General features: G+C 42.8%; 1 protein-coding gene across 17 annotated transcripts in view; it reads left to right on the top strand.

Moving 5' to 3' along the window:
• Nucleotides 1-21,829, top strand: part of Lar (tyrosine-protein phosphatase Lar) — a 403,675-nt gene that overhangs the window by 162,424 nt on the left and 219,422 nt on the right. For all 17 annotated transcript variants that reach the window (XM_070671186.1, XM_070671188.1, XM_070671201.1 and 14 more), the window contains one exon: nucleotides 16,352-16,491. In XM_070671186.1, the coding sequence (XP_070527287.1) occupies nucleotides 16,352-16,491 (140 nt within the window). The remainder of the gene's footprint in view (nucleotides 1-16,351; nucleotides 16,492-21,829) is intronic.

Below are 21,829 nucleotides of genomic sequence, written 5' to 3' on the forward strand. Positions count from 1 at the left end.
ATTATCATTTGATTACAACGCTTAATCTGCGTTGCATCGATATGGGCTATCCGAGTTTCAAATGGGCTTCTGGTGCAGATAATCTGACTAGAGGGTACAGCGCTATTTTAACCATTGAATAGTGATCGAAATTTATACGACAATCCAAACGTGTAATACGACCATTTCGCGTGTAAATTTCTTTTTCAGGCGAGTGAGTAGAGAACAGAGCGGTGGCTGTTATTCGACGTAGAAGCTCGCGATTCCAAACTTTTTGTCCGCTCGGTCTAAAGGTAGGGAGTTAAATTTAACGTAGAAAATTTGACGTTCGGAAGTACGGTATGTTTTAGACTCAGCTCCCGGCTATTACCTGTCGTCGGCTCGAGCCTAATACATATGAGTTGGCTACCGAGCAACAGGCTGTCGTGACATACATAAATCCCAACTAGGTAGCGGGCGGCACACCTGCCTTCGTAGTCGACGTGTCGGGTTTTCCGGAGGGAGCGAGATAGTCGTCGAGCGAGCGACTGGGCCGGGTGCAGTCTCGTGGAAAACGAAAAAAAGTTTCCGTGCTCAAGAAAGTCCGATGGGGTAAAAGTGGTCAAAGTCGTAAAAAAAAAAGAAAAAAAATAATAATAAAAAAGGAAAAATCGCGACGCTTTTCGTGAATACCGGATCAATTTTGTGACCAGTTGCCAATAATGATAAATTTGCCGGCGAAAATATTACTATTTCCTCGCGATGTTATCGCCTGCTGTTCGAGAATGCGTGAAAGGAACGCGAAACAAGGTCGACGAATATTTCTGGAAATTCCACTCGCAATAAAAGTATTGGCGCGACGGTGATGCCTCCGCCTCGTCCGCGAGGCTGTCAAAAGTTTTCATCCCCGCGAGCGACGAATTATTGTCCGATCTTCTCCGGGGAAACATCGGTATCACGCGTACCCGCTGACGGACGATACTTTAGCGCGCGGGTTTCGCCACGGTGTAACTTATATTTAATTACTGCCGGTAATATATTAGATTTAAAGAGTTTTCTCGTAAAATATCGCAACATTAAGGAAACCTCCGGCGCTACGCCGCAAGGCGGGCGAGCGAGCGGTCGAAGGAAATGATTTACCTTTCATGAATTCTTTACGGCTACCTGGACGACTAGAAAACCCCCGAAGTTGCAGCCACTTGAGCCCTCTTTTTCTCTTCCACTCGTCTCCTTTCGCCCCGTCCTCCTCCCCCTTTCTTTCGACTCACCGCGCTCTCGATCTTCTCCCGTAGCGCACGAACTTTCTATCGTCTCGTCCCGTCCACCACTCCGATATACCCTTAATTTTCCTTAGTCGCTCGCACTTCTTAACGATTTCCTTTTACTCTTTTACTTAGTTTGGCCGATCAATTAAGAAAGCTCTTAAAACCGCTCGTCGTGCACAGTTCGAGAATTATCCGTTATCGTTGTGTCGTTCAATTGTTACCGTATTAGTAAGTTGCAGTTTTATGCAAACATTCATTTTTTTTCTTTTTTTTTTAATGAACGTTAAAGCGAACTCTTTCAACTAATATTTTCTTATTGTGGTAATCGAATTCGTGCTTACAAATGTCGAGCAAAGCCGTGCGCTGATAATTGAAATCCCTCTACATGTCGCGTATTATAATTTGATTTATGCAAATTAACAGAGACGGTATAATTTTTATTCGACAGCGAACAAATCATTCGTGCGAAAAAATAATAGTACACAGTGGGTGGGGTATCCTGTCTCGAGTGTATCTTTTTTTTTGTCCGTTTGTCGACGGGAATTTTAATTGGCTTTGAATAGGAACCTTCGATTCTCATTGAAAGCCAACGTGACGATAAAATATGAACAAAAAAAAAAAAACGCATACGTGAGGCACACACTTGCAAAATCAATATGCGCAACATACGAGAGATTATATCGCCTCATATATTTTATATTACAAGAATGTAGGAAAAACTTAATAGAGTCATTCGCCTTAATTCATGGTATATCGACCGTACCTAACACGCTTTTCGTAACCTATCTTACCCACTTTTAAACCTGGTAAAGCCCTTAAGTCGTAAAAAAGGTGCCCGGTAATACCCCCGATTTACCCCAGCCTCCTATAGTGTGAAGTTAATTCACATTTTCAGTGAACTACTAGCTAAAGTATGAAATAAAGAAGTGAAGAGTGGCCGTCTACAGCGAAATAAATCGAACCGGTAACCAGAAAAGTGTTTCAATCATTATTGTATAATTGACAATCTTATTTTATTAGCAAATTTTTTTTTTACTCGATACGGGGTTTTTTTTTAATCTTTTTCTTTTATTTTATTATTCATAATTTTCAGATACGAAATTGTATAGCCACAAATTGAGATTTTAATTATTCCGTAACAATTGTCGACATGTTTTAACACGATATTTTCACGATGAAATAAATATAAAGATCTTTACTATCAAAGTGTTTGGTTGAGCAACGCTTTTCTGTTGCCCTAACCAACGTGCGGCATTCGATTTACGTGCGTGCATTTGAAAGTAATTGCATACGAACGTATCGCGAAAGCGAGCGGACCAAAAACAATGTACGCGAGTCCGTGACGAGCGAGTTACCATTCAGCGAATATTCGAAACGTTAACCTGCCGCCAGACCAAGTCCCGAGCTTTTTCTCTGTATCAACTCGCATGTAACGATCCGTCGAGGAGAGTTTCATGGTAGTTCGAATAGTCAATGTTCGATGAAAAATGCAGAACCGGCGCGTGATATCGTCCGATGGAACAATTCCATTAGAGATCTCGCTTGGGATCGACTGACAAGGGATGTTGGCCGAGAGCGCGGAGATCGAATGAGGAAAATAAAAAAAAAAAAGGGGGTGGAAAAGCGCAGGAGAGAGACAGAGGGAGACGGCGGGGCGAAGGGAAAAGGCGACGAAAGAGGAGGTAAAACGAGCAGGGATATTTTTCGGAAAGAGGTTGGAAAACCCAAGCGGCCAGTTGAATTCCATACAATGGCGTTTCGTGCTTCTGTTAAGAGGGCTACCTTCTATACGCGGAAGTGGAATCTCTATCTAACGTACGTTGTCTTCTTTTTTTTTTTCTCTCTGTCTCTCTAGCTTGTACTAGGCTCGTACATTTAATTTCACGAAAGTAACGTCGCATATAACGAAAAGGTTGTCAGCGAATTAAAGATATGTCGCCACGATACGCGTTATCAATGATAAAATTAGGATGCGATTGACACGCCGAACGCGACGATTTCCCCCAGTGATATTTACCACGTGTTTCACCATTCAGACTTAGGGATAATGAATTTCTGTGTGCGCGGCGGTTATTGAAAATTGCCGAATATTTGTGTCCGCTTTTTGTCTGTCGAAAAATTCACCCGAACACACGCAACAGACTTTGTTGACACTGTATATTTAAAGGATTTTTGTTTTTCGAAAAATTTGTAATGGAAAAATGAATAAGTGATACCCCGTGAAAGCGGAAACCAGCACTCGAATATGTTTTTTGTAGGCATCGGAATAATTAAAAAAAAAAAAATTTCTTTTTTCTTCTTTTTGTGAAAGTTCTCATCATGAAATTTTACGTTGAAAATGAAACGTGTCATTATGAGTCGGAATAAATGAAGGATAATGCGATTTTGATATCATAACTGCGTGTTATCGTTGGATTTATCTGATATGCTTTCAGTTTCCACGCGTTCTCTTTCATCACGTGTGTAATTAAATGATGAAAAGAGTCGTTGTTTTATTTCTTTCATTGTTCATTATGGCTATCGCGGGTAGAAAATTTGTTTCAATAAAATTGAAAGCAAAATTTGTTATATATTTATTCGAAGTGCATTTCTATATTTTTCAACGTATTCATCTCTTTGTGCTATCGTATTGGGAAATCTACATCACGAGAAATCTTCCAGCTGCTGAAAAATCTTAGAAATGTTAGTCCGACTTCGAGTAGATAGATGGCATGAAGGGAATTGTTTCCAATAATTTATTGTAGTATTCGATCTAGTAAAATAAGATTGGTTAGCAGAAAGAAAAAAATGAAAAAATTTTTGAGATATGGGAAACCGTTTTTAAACTTGCTCTTATTTTTTTTTTTTTTTTATCATAAAATGAGAAGAGATTATATAAGATTTATATTGCAAAAGGAAACCATTAATAACAACTCTGAAGGTTGCATCAATAGAATATAATTTAATTTTTTCCTAATTATTTTTTTGTTTCAAATTAAAATTTTTTTTTCTTTTCTTTTTTAATGTTTCTGAAAAGTCTATGACGTTGTTGTTTCTCAGTCAAGATTAAATAAGATGACCTAGTTATTTCTATTTCGAAAGCCAATTTGGTCGAAAGGAACCATATGAACATCTCGATAAAGCTCGAAAAAGCTAATAAAAAGTTAAGGGGGCAAAAAAAAAAGAAAGTTTCTCGTTCGGACGAAAGTGGGATTAGGATAGCACGTCGAGGAAGTGTCGAACTTATGTCGCAAGCTTCGCAGTCGTTGACTTGTTGTCTAGACTCAAAAGACAGATACGAGGGGCCTTCAAAAACTTTTAATTAATACAGATGACGAGTACACAAAGCCTCAACACCGAGCAAAGAATTTTGGAACAAAGGCGAGAGAGGAGAGCATTGTTGTCGGATCTTGTTACGGGGACGTACCGCGTTGAGAGAACAAGATAGAGTGACAGAAACGCGAGAAAAGAGAGCGAGCGGGAAGAGGGGAAAAAGAAGAGAACGCTGGGTGGAAGAGGAAAGAGACGGAGAAAAGGGCGAAGCGCGTTGCAAGAAAGTGAGAAGACGTGGAAGCGCAGTCCGACTTTCCATTATGGTGTTATCCGTTCTTTCTTTGCTCTTCCCTTTCGTCCTCTCGGGCAACGGAAAACGTATAAACTAGAAATCTTTCGCGCGAGTAGTTCCCCGTAACATCAATTTACCGTAATACCAAGCATCAGTAATGAAATTTTAGCTCGGCGTCCCGATATATGTGTACGTGTACACGTTAACACTGATAATTCCACAATTCTATCTCTTTAGCGTTTCCTCGCTTCGAATTTGTTGTCTAAAGAATTTCTACATTTGTTTGATTTGTACTATTACAACTGCGGGTACTATTCCTCTCAATTATACACGATAAATCGTGGTACTGTTTATCGAATATATATATATATGTATACATATATAATATATATATCTATATATATGTATATACTAACAATTCAAAATTTTGCTAATGGATTAAACACGTATTGATAATTACGCGGATATTACAAATTGCACGCTGCCATTGGATTACAATCGAAACGTATTTGTGTTTAGGAAATCTGAATTTCACGATCTTGTTTTAACTGCGATATTCCCGCGGTACTAGGAGCATTTAATCTAATATGAAAATTTAAACAGCTGGACATATAACGCTTTGCCACCGACAGTTTATAATGTCATTCTTGTCGAAAGGGTCAATGGATATCCGCGATAAAGCTCCGCGGCTTATAAAAGTTTAATTAACAATAAATTAATTGCGTATGATTAATGCGAAATTAATATACCTGGTGTAAAACGAATCTGATCGTTACGCTCAAATAAGTATTATAAGAAATTATAGAAGCGAGAACTTTATTGCGCGATATGAGCTCTCGGCCAAGATGAATAATTCAGGAAAATAGTGAGGTTTCTCCATTACTTTTACTTAAAGCAGTACCTAATTGTCAGTTCTCTAAATGAACGACATATGAGACTGAAGCCGGATTTTAATTAGCCCTTTCCGCAATCGTATGAAAACCGTCGCGGTGCGTTGAAATTTTAATTTCTCTATTCAACTTCCCCACGGCCGTTGGAACTTTAATAGTCGACATAATTATGGTTAATTATGAAAGAAGAAAATTTAATAAACGATATCGTCTATCGTCTTAGACTTTCGAAACTTGTAGCGTAAGGCAGTTTTAGCTCACGGTGTTTTGCTCGTACTTTATCGTGGCTCGTTTCAAGTATCCACTCCTTTTCTACTTAAATTAATTAGCGACAGTTACCGTCCGATAATGCGCGAACAGTCCCGCTTTCTGTCAATATTGATGGACAATGTCTTTGATGTACATAATTAACATATACAATAGAAGCTAAGAAATTTTTTTACGTAACTTAAAAGCACATCGCGATGCCTTTATAAAGTGGCTCATTTGAAACTGACAAACATGTTGAAATATGGCTAATAAATATCTCTAGTCACGCTGCGAGCTTTCTAAAAATATTACGTAATTAATTAATGATTATGATAATCGAAAAAATTAAAGGGACGTGCGAACGCGAGACTTAATGGAAACAGGTTATCGTCGGACTTGTAATTTTTTTTTTTTTTATACTCTCGTAAGGGGATTTGAAATATTAGTCTTGAATATTAGTTCAACACGTGAATTAAATTTTTACGGACTAAATAAATTATTTTTATTTCTGTAAAAATTACTGTGCGAAACTTTTTTCTTTTTAATTTATTTTTATTTTTATGAGCACTAATACGCTTACTTTTCTTTACGTTCCATGCAGTCCGTAAACATTTACATCTGTTTGAAATGCTGCTACATTTTCTTAACGCGACTAATGCGCAACGTAAAATTTAATAAAACGATTACATCGAGAAAATGAGATGAAAGCTATAAGTGCGAAATAAAATTTTCTGCAATACGAATTTTTTTTTTTCTTTTTTTTTGTTATGAAATTTTCTAAATGACTTTCTTTAGAAATTCAATTAATTGAATCGGTGGTATAACTGCATGCAGGCCAACAATTTTTTTTTTAATTCTCAAAAGCTTTGTTTTGATATTAAAATAAACGAAATACCTATCGCGAATTTAACAAACGGCACATTTTTGCGAAATGAATACCGACATGAAGTCGAGGCGGGGTAAACGTTGACTTCGTTACCGCCGCATTGGTCGATCGTTTACACACGTATACGACTTCGCCGATTTCCGAACGAAAGCCCAAATGATGGAATCGAGAATGTGCAGTCGACCGGCCGACCGTTCGATTGCGAACACATTTGTTTACACGTGCATGTTCGTACATGTACGACGTATCGCGTGTAGTTACTCCAGGATCGTGGTGTCTCGGGGTCATGTGGGGAAGAGGGGTTGGAGTCACATAGGGCAGTACCTACTATCTATCTGAACTAGATTAAAAGCATTCGTTAGCGCGTTACACCGTTTTCTGTCGAATCATCCGCATTTGTACGCTGGCAATTTTATTAAGTCACGTTGATAATACAAATTAAATACGTGTACAATTAAAGAATTGATCTTGGTCGAATTCTAAAATATTAAATAAATCTCATTAATTAAATTAATTAATTAAAATAATTTTAAAGTATAATTTTCAATATTCGAGTTTCTTAAAAAATTAGAAACTAATGTAAATTGCGCAACGCGAGTCTTTTTTTTACTGAAAATTATTTATCGTTATGCTATAAATTAATTAAAAATTTTTTATCCTGATATATATAATTTTTTTTTATTTGTGTATATACTCACGTACGAAAATAAAGTGAGATTCGTCGCTTTTAACTACTAAGTTAGCGGGAAGAAATTCTAGCAGTTATCGCGAGTATTGTTTAAGAAACCGTGCGCCTTGATGCAAAGCAAATCGCGAGCTAAGAGCGTGAGGGTTGGTTGGCGGTAAAATCCGTATTCGACGGCAAGCACAACGGTCCCGCTTTTCAAATCTCCTTTCTCACTACCTCGGGACTCACACTACCCGGCGGGGTTCGAAAGCCCCGCTTTAGCTAGAACTTCGTCGTTCCTTTGGCACTGACAATTGGATTCCTCGCGCTACTCCCGTCGAGTTACAGATTTTTCCTTTCCGCGAGAATTTTCTTACAGACGCCTTTGAGACGAGAGATATCCCACCGCGCCGTCTCTATCGTCTTCGACGCGGCTCGCCGTTTCTAAGTATCGTCCGCGAAAGGAAGGATCGTTATGGCGGGCTTCGAGCTTTTCCCTTTCCGAATCCGGTGCGCTCTTTCAAATCAGCTTTTCTTTGATTCACGCCTAGGGGAAAGCGCCCAATGAGATCGTACTCTCGGTGAAAACTCGCGCGGAAAGCGTCATTAGTCGATATCGATACCTGGCGTTCTGGCAGATCGCTTTGCAAACGCGGCGCATTGTCCCACGTAAAACTTCAGCAAACAACTATTTGTTATACCACGCGGGGTACCCCATTATATACTAAACCCAGGGATCTGCCTCCTCTTTTCGTGAAAAAGGAAAATAAATCTACCTTCGAGTAAGTTTAAATGAAATGCTCAAAATATAATGGCCTTGCCGTCTCGAAAAAGCTTTTTTTCTCCCCCACATATTTCCCCGCAATCGAACTGGTTTCGTGTTAGGGGGTGAGCCTTGATTTTTAACTGCTTTCGTGATCGAGGCTATTAACAGCTAAGAAGAGAGTGAGTCAGAAAAGGGAAAGGGGTTCCGGCAAATGAAGAGAAAAAAGTGAGAGAGAATAAAACAAAAAGAAAAAAAAAAAAGTCGAATCCGCGCGCCTCGTAGTAATTTTTCGCCTTGCTTGAATCGATAACAATGGATAAATATACGGATGATACAAAAGTTCAAGCTGTAATTGTATCACAGAGAACAATATAAAATTCTGCAGCGTGCTCATTCAATGAACACTATTATCGTTTACTTTTAATTTTTTTTTATTTTATTAAAAAAAAAAAACAGTAATTTACGTTGTACTTAAGCGCGAGAAAGTCGATTTTTCACGTAGCTTAATATTGATTATTGCATTACATTATCGTTCATCGTGTTTTATTACGTTATTGAGGAAGGAGAGGGAATCGATTGTAATCAATTTCATTTAGAAATGGGGTACAATACTGCGCGAAAGAAGAATTAAAATCGTATTGTTATTAATTTCACATCCCCCGGTGCAGCATTGTTTAATTTGAATAAAATAATATCGAAGTGTATTGATTAATTTTTTACATTAAACGCAACTAAAAGTATTTTCCAAGGCTATTTTAAACACAGGGATATCGAATAATTTTATCTATGCGACAGAATCGGCCGATACCTTCGTATCCGGTTAAAAGGGAAAAGCCGGAGAGAGTATCGATTCAATATAAATTTGCACTTTGGCGTATTGGTTTTGCGCGAAACGATTTTCCACTGCTCGCAGAAAGTGACAATATCTCTTCTCTATTTACCAATGCTTTAATAGCGGACTAATTATCAAACACTGATAAACGCATGAGCATTAAATCGTGAAAAATAATTTTAACGATTCATTAAATCGCTATTGGCAAATACTTTACAGTTCTTTTATGTCGCAATTAATAATAATCGGCATTTTTTATTAACAGAAAATTTATATTAATACTTTTGATTAATTTTTTCTTTTAAATAAATTATCAAAACTTTTGTCGTGTACGCGTTTATAATAAATTTTTATATATTTTTATATTTGAAAGCGAGTCTTTTATGAAATTAAGATTTTTAGTGCAATATTTATTTATACGATAATTGTTTAAAAAAAAAACCACGTTTGTAAAAATTGTCCTTTTTCAAAAAAAAATTATGAAAATAAGTCGGGATTTTACAATAAATGTAACGCTTTAACTACCTTCTCTTGAGAAACGGAAATCTCTTAGGCTCGATTATCAAGCCTTGCTGGAGCGTATAGTAAAACAAGAGTGATTCGTACACTAGGAGCGCAGAGTCTCTCACGAGAAGATATAAGACGAAAGTCGAGGTATTTCCGGGAGTAATTTTCCGCTGGGTGCCTTCGGAAAATGTTTATTCATAAGTCAGCGGAATGTGCACGGTTTACGATTGTTCCGCAAGCTTCTCCGCCGTCCTCCTAGAACCGTATCTGCGTTCTCCTGCGTTTTTTTTTTTTTTCCTTATTCCTTTTTCTTTTTTTTTTTTTTTTCTACGAGAAGTCGAGACGTCTCGACGTTAATACGGTGTTAATGGGGAAAAGATTCGAGGAAGAAGCATCGTTGACGTCCGCTTTACGTTGAGCGGACGAGCGCAAACAAGCGCAAAAAGAACGCGGGGCATTCAGAAAAAACTTTGGAGAATTTCGAGTAATGAGACAACATTAGCGTCTCGAGAGAGAAGAAAGAGACAAACGGGTTATACGTGAAAAATCCACGCGTACGCTGTGCGGCGAGTTTTACCGTAAATTATATTAAAGCCTCTTGGGCAGCGCTATTATCGGCTATTCTGCTTAACACCATTGCAGTTTGAACGAAATCACGTATTCCTCATAATCCCGTCGAGTTCGTCTGTATTTTCGAAATGCGTTAACTCGGATTTTAAATCGATGAATGCCGTTAAGCGGATTAGGATGTTGCGTACGTTTCGGCAATGAACAAACGAAAATGCATTTTAAGTACTAACTTGATCGCAAATGAAAATCGCTCGAGCGCACTTGATTATGAATTACGAACGAGTATATCAATCTATCTAAACGATTTTTTTTTTTTTTTTTTTTTTTTTTGCAAAAGGAAATAAATACGGAAACTAAAATGTAAAAAGAGATGTATCTGTGTACGAGTGACAGTGACTTTTCAAAATTTTTTTTTTTTTTATCTCCGTTGCGCCGTGATAAACGAAGTTTATTTATGCATTTATGGAATGTGCGTAACAGTTATGTTAAAATTCGTGATAATAAATTATTTATACTTAACCGCACGGATATTCCACTGCACGAGGAATATAGAAATAAAAAATTAAACGTTACAAAATAATTTTTTGCAATTTTTAATATTCATATTTTGGGTACACTCGCCTACGTGGTGCGGTTTTTTTCTCTCTGTCTCTTTCTCTCTCTCTCTCTCTTCGACAAAAAGTTTTAGGAAGTCCGAATACGCTCATTTTATATTTCCGATATTCGATTAAAGATTAGTAATTATAATTCAGTTCGACCGCGTATTGAATTCGCCAAGAACTTAATTACAGGCATGACGATTGCCGCGGTGATTTTTTTAATTTTTTTTTTTTTTTACCCTCTAACCCTGCGCCTCAAATTATCCTTCCTGTCGTTTCCGCGCGGCGTTCGTTCGTCTTCTTGCCTTAAATTAAGGACTCCCTTGCCGTGCTCGACCGCCGTACTTTCCGGTTACTCTTATTCCGGCTGTTATCTTTTGTTCGGGCCGGGAGAAGAACGAGAGGGAAGAATTTTTAGGATGGACACAGAAAGAGCCGGAACAGGCGGTAGGAGCGGAGTACCGCGGGATTTATCATTGGCCGTTACAACTCTGTAGTGCACTGGCCACGGTATTAAATTAAGTTATGCCCATCTTGGAATTTTTTATTATCACCGAGAAGCACATTTCCTCCGGTTCTTCCGGCGCGAGACGGGATTCTATTTTTTCCACCTGCTTCGCTTCGCGCATCGGCCGGGAGCGCGCGAGCAATGTCTCGCTTTTCGCGCATATTTCTGCATTAAGCTCTCGACACTCACTTTACTGTCCCCTCCTCCCTTCCCTTCCCCCTCGACTTTATTTGCAATTTTAAACAGCGTTCGATTTACGAGTTAAGTTACCGTATAGGCAAAGGAAAATGGCCGCCATTACGATGCGCGTAATAAATATTTTCTACGCGGCATTTACGATCGGATATTCCGAGGCCTCAAATTCGAATTACGCGGTTGATATATAATTGTTTGGCATTTGCTGCAGTGGCTCTAATGACACCAGCACTAATGGTCGATTCGGCCAAACCACAGCAACGGTTATTACATATATGTCGTAGATTCTATTGTCGTCCAATTCGATTAGTATAATATTTTCGTTATATATATATATATATATGTATTATCGTTATAAGTTGTCAAACGTTTGCAAAACTGCCGTAGACACTGATTTCGGAAATTAATGGAAACTGCTCAAAGGTTTATTAATTTTGCCCGAATGTAATTTTTAACAAGTTGTATAATATATTTCAAGTATCGATTAACGATTTCAATTTTTAACGTCTGACTAATCTATATTCCAGACATATTAATTATCACTCGACTTTATATTACGTGCTTGTTAAAAATTAAATATCTTTACGATTCTACTTTTAATTATGTCCGATTATCGTGCTTCTCTGTGGTAGCGCGGGGACGCGATAAGCTCAGGGTCTTTGTACAAACACGAGACACGATGAAAGATCTTGTTTAAAGAATTCGAAACTGGGGTGTATAAAAAAGTTGCGTGTTAGTCCTGCATATTTACAAATGCTCATCCATTGCGGAAGTGAGTCAGGACGATGGGGCGTAGTGATCGAAAAGGGTAACGCAGAGGAAAAAGGGGGTAACGTTAAAGGCATAGCTGACGGTAAAAGGAAAAACGTGAAATAAAGGCACGAAAAGGGGGAGGTAAATTACTTGCGCGGCGATGTCGTAAACATTGACCAATTACCACGAATAATTAATCGCTGGCGCACCATCCTATCTCGCCGCTCGATACGGAAATTTCGACCAATTTTCCAAGTTTGCTTCTATCGAGACCTTTGGGTAAATGAGACAATACAACGAGTTTTCCATAATAAAATTAATGGCCACACGTTTCAGATTATTAATAATAACGATTAAACTAACATCCATTGTTTGTCACAATGCTTTTACGGAAGTTAATTTTACTTTCAAAATTCGTGTATTATATTTCTTTCAAAAATATTAATTTAATTTTCTCGATTAAAATTTTTTTTTTTTTTTTTAATTGGTTTTGATATCAACGCGATTTAAAAAAAAAGAACCGATGCTTCTTTTTCACGATTAATAGGCTCAGCTTTCATGGTCAGGTGCATTTTACGTCCGTAAAATTGCGTAACGATTTTCACGTGATATTTTAACCCAAGCGAAAGTTCGATTCGTTACCTTCGAAGACAAACATGAACGGATACATCGACGATATATGTACGTGTAGACGCGTCACGGCACTTACCTGTTGAAAAAACGATCGGTCCCATCGAGTCCGACTCCCGCGTAGACTCCCAGGGGTCTCTTGAGTTCCGCGACTAGACGACGAAGAGTCCAAGTGTCGATGCGAAAGAAAGAAGAGAAAGGCTCGAACTACTTTTCGAAGCAAGAAGGCGCAAGCGTGGCAGATCGTAGTCACCGTCCTGTATCGATAATTCCTCTTTTGCCTCCGTTTCTCTTCTTCTATTTCATCTCTCTGTTATCCCTTTCTCTCTTTTTTTTTTCTCTCTCTCTTTTTTTCCCTCTCGCTGTCTTCGACCTATTCTTTCCGTCACCTGTCCGCTTTATCCTGTCTTTCCTCGCGCGAGATATCCCTTCAGGTACGCTCGGCCTCCCCTCGTGGGTTGCCAAGGGCACAGCCGTCCCTGGGAGTACCACGCGGACAAACATCAAGCCAGAAACTGCGATACGTCGGCCGGAGGACGGCAGCTCACCCCGAACATCCCCTTACGCGGGAGACGCATGCGTCGCTTTTAAACCAACGCCGAAACCAACCCCCTACCTAACTCCGGCCACCTTGCCTCCGCTCTCTCCGGTTCTCCGAATCACTACCACGTCTCTCACTCTTGCCTCTTACCTCATCTCTCTCTCCTCTCTCTCAGTCTTACGCAACGGCGCTATTAACGATCCGCGATGATTTACAATCAATTACGAAACGCTTGGACTGTTCCTTACGACGCACGCAAAAGGAAAAAAGGAGAATTTATTTTTCTATTTATCGACGTAAGAAAATTTAATAAATGAGACGAGATACTTGACAAAAGTGCCCGCAGGAGATACTCTGGAGTATCGAAGATCGACTGATTCTGTTCTAGCTTACGTTTCGGCGTTATAGAATGCATATATACGCTCGTAACTTGTGACTTAAGCTCGCCGAGGGGAGAAAAAAAAACAAGGGAGAAGAGCCAGGAGCATCTCTCCCGATCGTCGTAAAATCTGGTCTGGCGCGAATTCGTACATGTACATACGGCAATCTCGAATGCAAGAGGGGCCGCCGCGCCTGCGTCAGGAATGTCGGTGGTGGACGACAGCAAGGGTAGTAGGAGGTGCAGTCGGGGGGCATGGGGGTGAGTCAGTCAGGCCGCAGCGCGCGTTCAGAAAACTACCCTTAACGCGGGATCTCATACGCTCGCCGGAGTAATTTATAATTGAGTCGCGAGTACGCGAAAAAAAATTCGAGGCTCGGCCGTTGCACGGGTCTTTTCCTCGGCACTCGAAAACGTGAAACTCCGAACGAAGATTACGGACTTGCATCGAAAAGGATCGATCCGTCTTTCGCACAGGAGACGCATACAACACACGGCATTATTTAAAGTTACACGCCGTGCCGTGAGACAAATACGCAAATGCGTACGGATGACCGGCGAAAAAATCCGTCGCTGATAAAAATTCACGCAGTGTATCTCCAAAAAGTCGAACAACATTGCGAGGGAAGGATTGTTAGGAACGCAAACACTTGCCAATTCGAAAAAATTGGATTAAGCTTTCGTTGATATCGGAACGCGGCGGGTGAGGACGCGGAAAAAGTGCAACGAGAATCTCGCTGAAAGGGGACACAAATGCAGCGGCAAATATATCCGTGGAAAATATATCCGCAACGATCGGATGGTGAGAATGTAACGTCGCGTGCGGCGAGGAAGGTAGCACGAAACAAGATTCGAAAGAGCCCGTAGTCATGAGTGCAACGAACCGAAAGCTCTAAAACTGCCATATAAATATCATCACGCGAGCTGTGCAGTTAGTCTCGTAATCCTCCGTCTCGTTTCCTTCTCGCAAAAGATTTCTCTGTCTCCGCCGCTCAACTCCGCTTGATTCGCTGTACAGAACCGGGATTATTCCGCGCTTTTTCCCCCCCGCCCGTCGAGGAGCAAAGAGCGGTGCCCTACGTTTTACAACGCCTCGCCATTGTTGCACGGAAAAGGATCGCGGCGCTTTTAGTAGTCTCGTCCAAAAATAGCCGGGGCTCGCTTTCGGACTTTCAGCATTCGTAGAATTACGTCGTGTAACCTTTCTTCAACGGGAAATCAAAGGGAGCAAAGGGATATAGCGCGAGGGCCGCGAGTGCAGAGTGGAAAATGAAAGGTCTGTCCGCCTGCTGGAAGCCACGGGAAAGCAGAGAACAATTACACTCGGTTACCTGGAGGATGTAACGCGAGCCGGAATCGTGGCCAGCGCCGTGTCCAGGGTCAACGTCTCGCGCGACAAAGCTCGGCGGAAGCTTTGTCGTGAGGGCACTCGGCTTGAAGCGTGGGACGCGCGAAAAATATGGGATGGTCGTGGAATCATAGGAAGAAAGAGTCCAGATAATCGCAACGAGATCGGGCCCGCGAACGAGAATGTGGAGTCACTGAAAGTCAACTGCGGACGACGAACGGCAGAGGAGAGTCGGATAAGGTGGCAGATAATCGTTCGCGCCGTCGAAGCACGAATCTCTGAACTACCGTACGGCGCGTGTGGCTTATTAGTGCTTGTTGTTATCGACGTCGAGATTGCAGGGAAGAACGCCGGGGCGGCGGACAGCCGTAGGTGACTCGGCGGAAAGCCGAAGGACCTCGGAAGGAAAATAAAGGGAAAAATATTTTCTACCTCCTGGGAAATACGTCGTGACATCCGTCTTCCGGAGGCCAGTCGAGAAGTGACGCACCCTTCCAAAATTGATACTTCTATTAAATCGGCAAGAGTGTGAGCGCAACGAGCGGACACGACGAACAGTGAAAGAATGTAAATAGTTTTCGCACGCGAAGGGAGTGTACGCCGCGACAAAGTGGCACAACGATCGCGACCATTATTACGATGTCAGCGACCGGCTCGGAGGGAAACGCGTGTTTCTTTCTTCCTTAACGTCGACGTCGGCGACCGCTCGCACCGAGCACTTTCCGATATATATATATATATATATATATACACCGCGGAATATTTTACTGCGAGAGAGAAAGAGAAAGTATTAAATGGCGTATGTCAATACTTTTTCTCAATGCCCGTTGAATAGACACTCTCGCGTCCTGCCGTCGTTTTGTACAGTTATACTATAAACGCGTCGAAAAACGACCAGTATTTTTTTACGCGTAGCTCAAATCCTATTACGTTTCCTTACCGCTCTACGAGAAAAACTGTCTCGCGGGCGTTATAATTTTTCACGCGCCGCCGATTATTCACGTCGGTACTGCTCGAGAACTCAGCCTGTCCGAAATTGTTTTCCCCACCCTTCCCCCCTGGAAAAGGAATCTTCTCCTCGCGGCGCCTGCAAGTGCGACGAGGGAGAAGATCGTCGTCGAAGGTTTACCCTAAACGATCATCGTTACCTGCAACGCTTTCGTCAGGAAGACGCATTTCGTCGTCCTGCTATCGCCCTGTTCCCACCCTCATATAGTGATCGAAGGTGGTATGTTTATGACGAAGGTGGTTTATCTTTTCATAGGTGGCACGCTGCGACGGTGGTGTTAAAGTGTGCAGTGATCACGGGTGATCGAGGAAGGACGGGAAAGAAGGTGGTCAATATGACTCCTATCTTCCTCGTCGTGTTGCTGGCGATTGACCCGATTATCGCGCAGAATAACGGTGAGTAAAACGAGAATTCAACGACCAAACGCTAGTGTTTAAAGTAAGACTCTCACACGCCCGATCGCGGCACATAGGACAATTTTACCTTTCCCCCCCGCGATGGACACTACGTGCGCGGAGGACAATGACCGTGGGGGGAAAAAAAGAAAAAGCCCGCTGGGGTATGTGTACGTGTGCGCTTCTTTCCAGGACTCTCGAAATCTACGAGAGAGCCGGTGCGACGCACCACTTTTCCACGCGCGTATCTCGCGGTTCGATCGCGCGTATAAAAGAGAGCCGAGTCGCATGCGTCGCGAAACTAGATCGAAAGCGCCGATACGCTCGTCCGCCCGAGCGTACGCCACGTTATTTAAACGGGACGAGATAATCCCCCTCGCACGAACGAACGTCCCGGATCTTCGTAATTTATTACGGTTTACTTATTAGCTGCGATGCCGCGCCGCGCCGCGCCGGCCGTGCATCGCCTGCGATCGATGACGCGCGCGGAAAAAAAATTTTTTCTTTTTTTTTTACTCCGCATCACGATGTTTATAATAGAAATTAAATTTTTTTTCTTTTTCCTTTCCCGCGACACGCGAGCGCGAACCCATTGTGTTGCTTTTGCGGGCGACTCGATCTCTCTGCATACGTGCCGATCGTTCCGCGAAGTCAGCCGTGGTCGTAATAATTTCGTCGCAAAGACGCGCGCAAAGAGACTCTCGCATCGCGCGAACGTCGTGTACGAGAATGGATAAGAGAACCGGAGGACTAAAAAGCCGTGCGTAACGTTCTCTTCGAAATGCAATACCGTGCTCTAAGGACGCTCGCGGAAAAAGAAAACGAACTACTGGAACGCGCGAGACGCGGGTGTCGAATGTACGAGGAGAGGACGATGAAAGAAAACGCCGTCAGCGTGACTGCCGCTCCCTAAAGTCGAGCTTTAAAAGAACTCCGGCTGGCTCGTCTCGCTCGAAGAGACGGGTAATAACACGTGCCTCGAGCAGCAGGGAGCGGCTCTCGGCGGTTAAATGACGAGCGCACGCATCGCGTCGAAATTGCGTGCGTGTTATACCGCGAACACGTGTCAGCGTCGCCCTGGCTATAGGCCGACACCTCGCTCACGATTAAAATACGCGAACGGCTATCGTCGGATAAGTCCGGCGGTCCGGCGTTATCGCGCCCCCGCGATCTTCTCTCGCCGTCGAAAATACAGATCGCTCGCGCGCGATTCGCTTCGACTATCACGGAGGTGGCCAAGTCGTCGATACCAGGGCTACGATCTAGGAGACGCCAGTCGACGCGCATTACAGACTTTAAGACCGCTCACGTTGAACTCGACCGACGGGGCGACGCCCCGCGAGCCCCGCTACGCTGACAAAAAGGCGCGGCCCACGTGGCTATACCGAAACACCATGACCATCTCTCGTCGACGTTAATAAACATCTATTTAGAATCGGACGATCGGGAGCGATGCTAGCTGCGCGATCATTACGCGGTAATCTGTCGCCGCACTCGGTAATCCACCGAGCTTTACGCTGACTCCGTAATGACGATGATACATTCCCGGCATTTCAGTCAATTAATTACGTCGCGACGTAATCCTAATTCGGCTGTCGGAAAGCTCTCGCCGGATTTGAATGCTTTGCGAGTTTCAGCGATGGGAAACGGATAGTGTCGTATCAGCGGGCGGCGTGCGTAAAACGCGCGGCCGTTTGTTGCCGGGTCATATGCGGCAACGGTATAAGTAGGTAATTGAAAGGTCAGCGTTAAAGTACACTTTTAAAAGTTTCTCCCTACCGCGGCAAAAACGTCCGGCCGTGATCGAGTTAACGATCACGGCGAGTCGACTCGAAATATCAGAGTTCCCTTTCAGAAAAACCGAAGCGCGTCCGCGCGGCTGCCGCTTGCAGCGCGACGGAACTGGCGTTCCATTAGTAACGAGTGACGAGTTAGGTAGAATCAACGGATCAGCGCGGAACGAATCATTTTCCCCAACGGAGATGCCGATTTGAATTCAATAGTTCTGTTTTCCGCAATTCTACTCGACAACCGTCGTGCGCCACCGGCCGCATTCAGGTAACACGCAGGGGAAATCCGCGGGCGATTTTTTTTCTTTTTTTTTTTGTTTTTTACCTCTCAACCCCCTCTTTTTTTTTAATTCATGCAACTCCAGTCGCTTCTATCGGTCGGATTGAGTGCAGAAAATTGGCACTCCTCGCGTCGCCAACGACGGAAGCCGAGGAATAAAAAGAAAACGAAAAAAAAGAAAGAAAAAAAAGAGTTGAAAGAAATCTCGCCTAAGGAGGGAAAAGGTAGGAGAGAAAGATAGAGAGAGCGAGAGACGATCGAAGCGAAGAAGACGCGCGATAGCAATGGGGATGGGTGAAATCCATAGTTAATGCAGATACGTCCCGTCCGTCCCGTCTAACTCGAGGAAAAGGAAACAGCCCGGGTCGACTGCGAAGATTTCCTCGGAGGCTCGCCTGTCCGTGCGGTGACGTCTTCGTGGGGTGAGAGAAAGGACCGTCTTCGCGGGTTAGGAGGACACAAGCGCGACTCTCTATCAAGATTGAGTCCTCTTTTTTTTTCTTTTTTTATTTTTTTTATTTATTCCTTTTTTTTATTTCTATTTTTCTCGCGTTATTTTTAGCCGGAGGAAATCTTCACGTATATACGAGCTCATTATAGTAATTACCGCTGTCTTCGCTGCTCGATAATTGCTGCGAAAAATCTCGCTAATCGTGGCATTCAATTAACGACGAAACCAGTCCGTAATTCGCGGCGACAACTCTTTCTTTTTAGCGTCTGCGAATATTTCCGAATCATACGTTACTCCAGACGTGGCGCGCTTTATAATGTATACACCAATACCTTTTGCAATGCATATACGCGGATACGCTTGCAGACCCCCGTATCCACAGGTACAGAGCCGTAGCACGGATCGCTCTTTCCTTCTTTTCTGGCTTTCTCCTTTTATCTTTGTTCTCTCATTCTCCTGCTATCATTCTCTCGGTCGCGCGGGTACGTCAACGTCCCGCTTTTCTACGTCACGCCGCAAAATGGATTCTCCACGGCTCGACCTCGGCACGACAACCAAAAGCGAGCGAGGCAAACGGTAAATAGATTTTTCGACGCCATAAAGAAAATACCGAGCCGGTGGCTGCCTCGGGAACATCGAGAAAATAGTCACGCAAATTTCCAAATAAACTCACTTATAGCAATAGTATTTCGAGAAAATATCGACGCGAAATTTAACTTACCGCGCGAGAAACGTATTTTCGGGCTCGCGTCTTTTGTGCGCTCGTATCATTTAAATGCCACGTCGCGACGAGACTTTAATTTCTAACTCTATCGAGGATATGGCTAAAAAGGGACGCGTGAAATACATATATCGGAACATTTATGCTATCGAACCGCCGTACAAGCACACAACGCTTCCGTAAAACGGATTAAAAGCGTGTCGCGCGATTAACTATTAACTCGGTACAGCAAAGAGAAATTTATCTCGCGAACGGCAATCATTTATTTTGCACGCCGTATGTGCATAGAGAAAATCTACGGGCTAAATATCTCGTTTTTCCTAACTGAACGCGATAGAAATAGTCGGGCGCCGTCGTTGTTTCCCGAAAAATAACCCCCGGCCGCGTTTTATGATACATTATGCACGCTGAACGATGGCGCTTAGTATAGGTACACCTACCATCCTCCCCCTGCGCCCCTTTAGCCCCGTATCAACCGCCGTACGAACGTCGGTTGCCGTGATCATATTTCATCGGCATGTCAGCCGAAGAAAAACTCGTTTTTACCGTAATCATATCTCTTCGCGAATCTGGTTAGACCCGTCGTCATAATACACCACCATTACGATTGAGATAACTGGAAAAATCGCGCGCTGGGAGCCGCGCGAGATATCGCCGGTAACTTTTCGAAAGTATTGCGCGGAGAAAAAAAAAAAAAGATTTTCCAGACATCGCATCACGTTCATTCCATGAAACAAGGGTGAAAAATTCATAGACCGCGCGCGCCAAAAAAAAATCGTATCACCTTACACAAACGGGGGATGTGAAAACAAATTCAACGGATTTCTGTTAGACGGATAAGAGTATGGGTTGCCCCACGCCGAGATTATTTGTTGTTTTTTTTTATTTTTTTATATATTTATTTTATTTTATTTTTTTATTCGTCGTTTTAGATCGGGCAAAATAACCGGTCGCGTTTTTTAACGGAGTGAGGCCCGCGTGTTATTTATCTCTCGACTAAACGTGATAATTTACATTCTCGCAATTCCTCGCTCGAGGTCTTAGTTCTGACCTGTCGCGATTTTTTGCCGGTAATTGACAGAGTAGACGCCCGGAACGTTTCAAAGGACCTTATAACCGCGACTAAAGAACTGGGCGAGAAAAACGTGGGCAAAAAGTTGAGTACAATATGTGTAATGACGAGTGACAACCGCTTGCACGTGCCGCTGTGCCGGTACCATTTCGTTCTGCCGGTTTGCCTTTTTTATTTTTTTTTTTTTTTTTTTTTTTTTGCGTTCGCCGCTTCGTACCGCTTACTCCTCTTTGTACATATGGAATAAACGCGTTCCTAGGGGGAGCGGAACACCCCGCGCTGGTTATCGCCACCCTTATCCAACGCTTTCCGCGCCGCCGAGCTGGCAACGGGCAATTTGGAAAACCGAAATCGATCTCCTATGTACCTTTTACAACGCTTTCTCGACAGCTATCGGGCTATCCCCCCGCGATGTTACCGTTTGCTCTTTCGCGACTTCGCGACAACGCTGTCTCCAGAAAGGAGAGCCTCGAAGTGGCTCACCTCGATATCTCGGTACGATGTACTTAATTACTCGCGGTACAAGCACGAAAGAAGCGAAAGAAGTATGCCGCTTATATGCAGCCAATCTACCCCGAAAGGAAGTCGTGCGACGTCGGCCTGGAAACGAAACCCGTCTGGGTTACTTCGATCGCGTACGTACACACCCGCCGTTCCTTCGCGTGCCGCGCGTTATGCATTCGCGTAGCTACGGCCGCAACGCGTGCAAGCACGCCAAAGTGGCTCGTAGAATGGCCAGATGATAAAGTAAAAAAGTTTACTCCGACCATTTCGTAAGAACTCTCGGAGCTCTCTCGGGCGAAAAGAGCGCAGTCACTGCATTTCGTCAACCCTTTTCTCTCGCGATCGCGTTTTTTCATCTCGCGGGCGCGATTTTTTTTTTTTTTTTTTTTTTTTTTTTTGCTCTTCGGTTACGGTATATAGGTCGTTCCGTTGTATCGCCTCAGTCCTCCCTCTCCCCCTTAGCTTTTATATCGAACGAATCGTCGGGATAAACCCACTGTGGGAAACCTATACCCCTGCC

This window comes from Cardiocondyla obscurior, linkage group LG22, assembly GCF_019399895.1.
Source record: "Cardiocondyla obscurior isolate alpha-2009 linkage group LG22, Cobs3.1, whole genome shotgun sequence".
In the NCBI taxonomy this organism is placed as follows: domain Eukaryota; kingdom Metazoa; phylum Arthropoda; class Insecta; order Hymenoptera; family Formicidae; genus Cardiocondyla; species Cardiocondyla obscurior.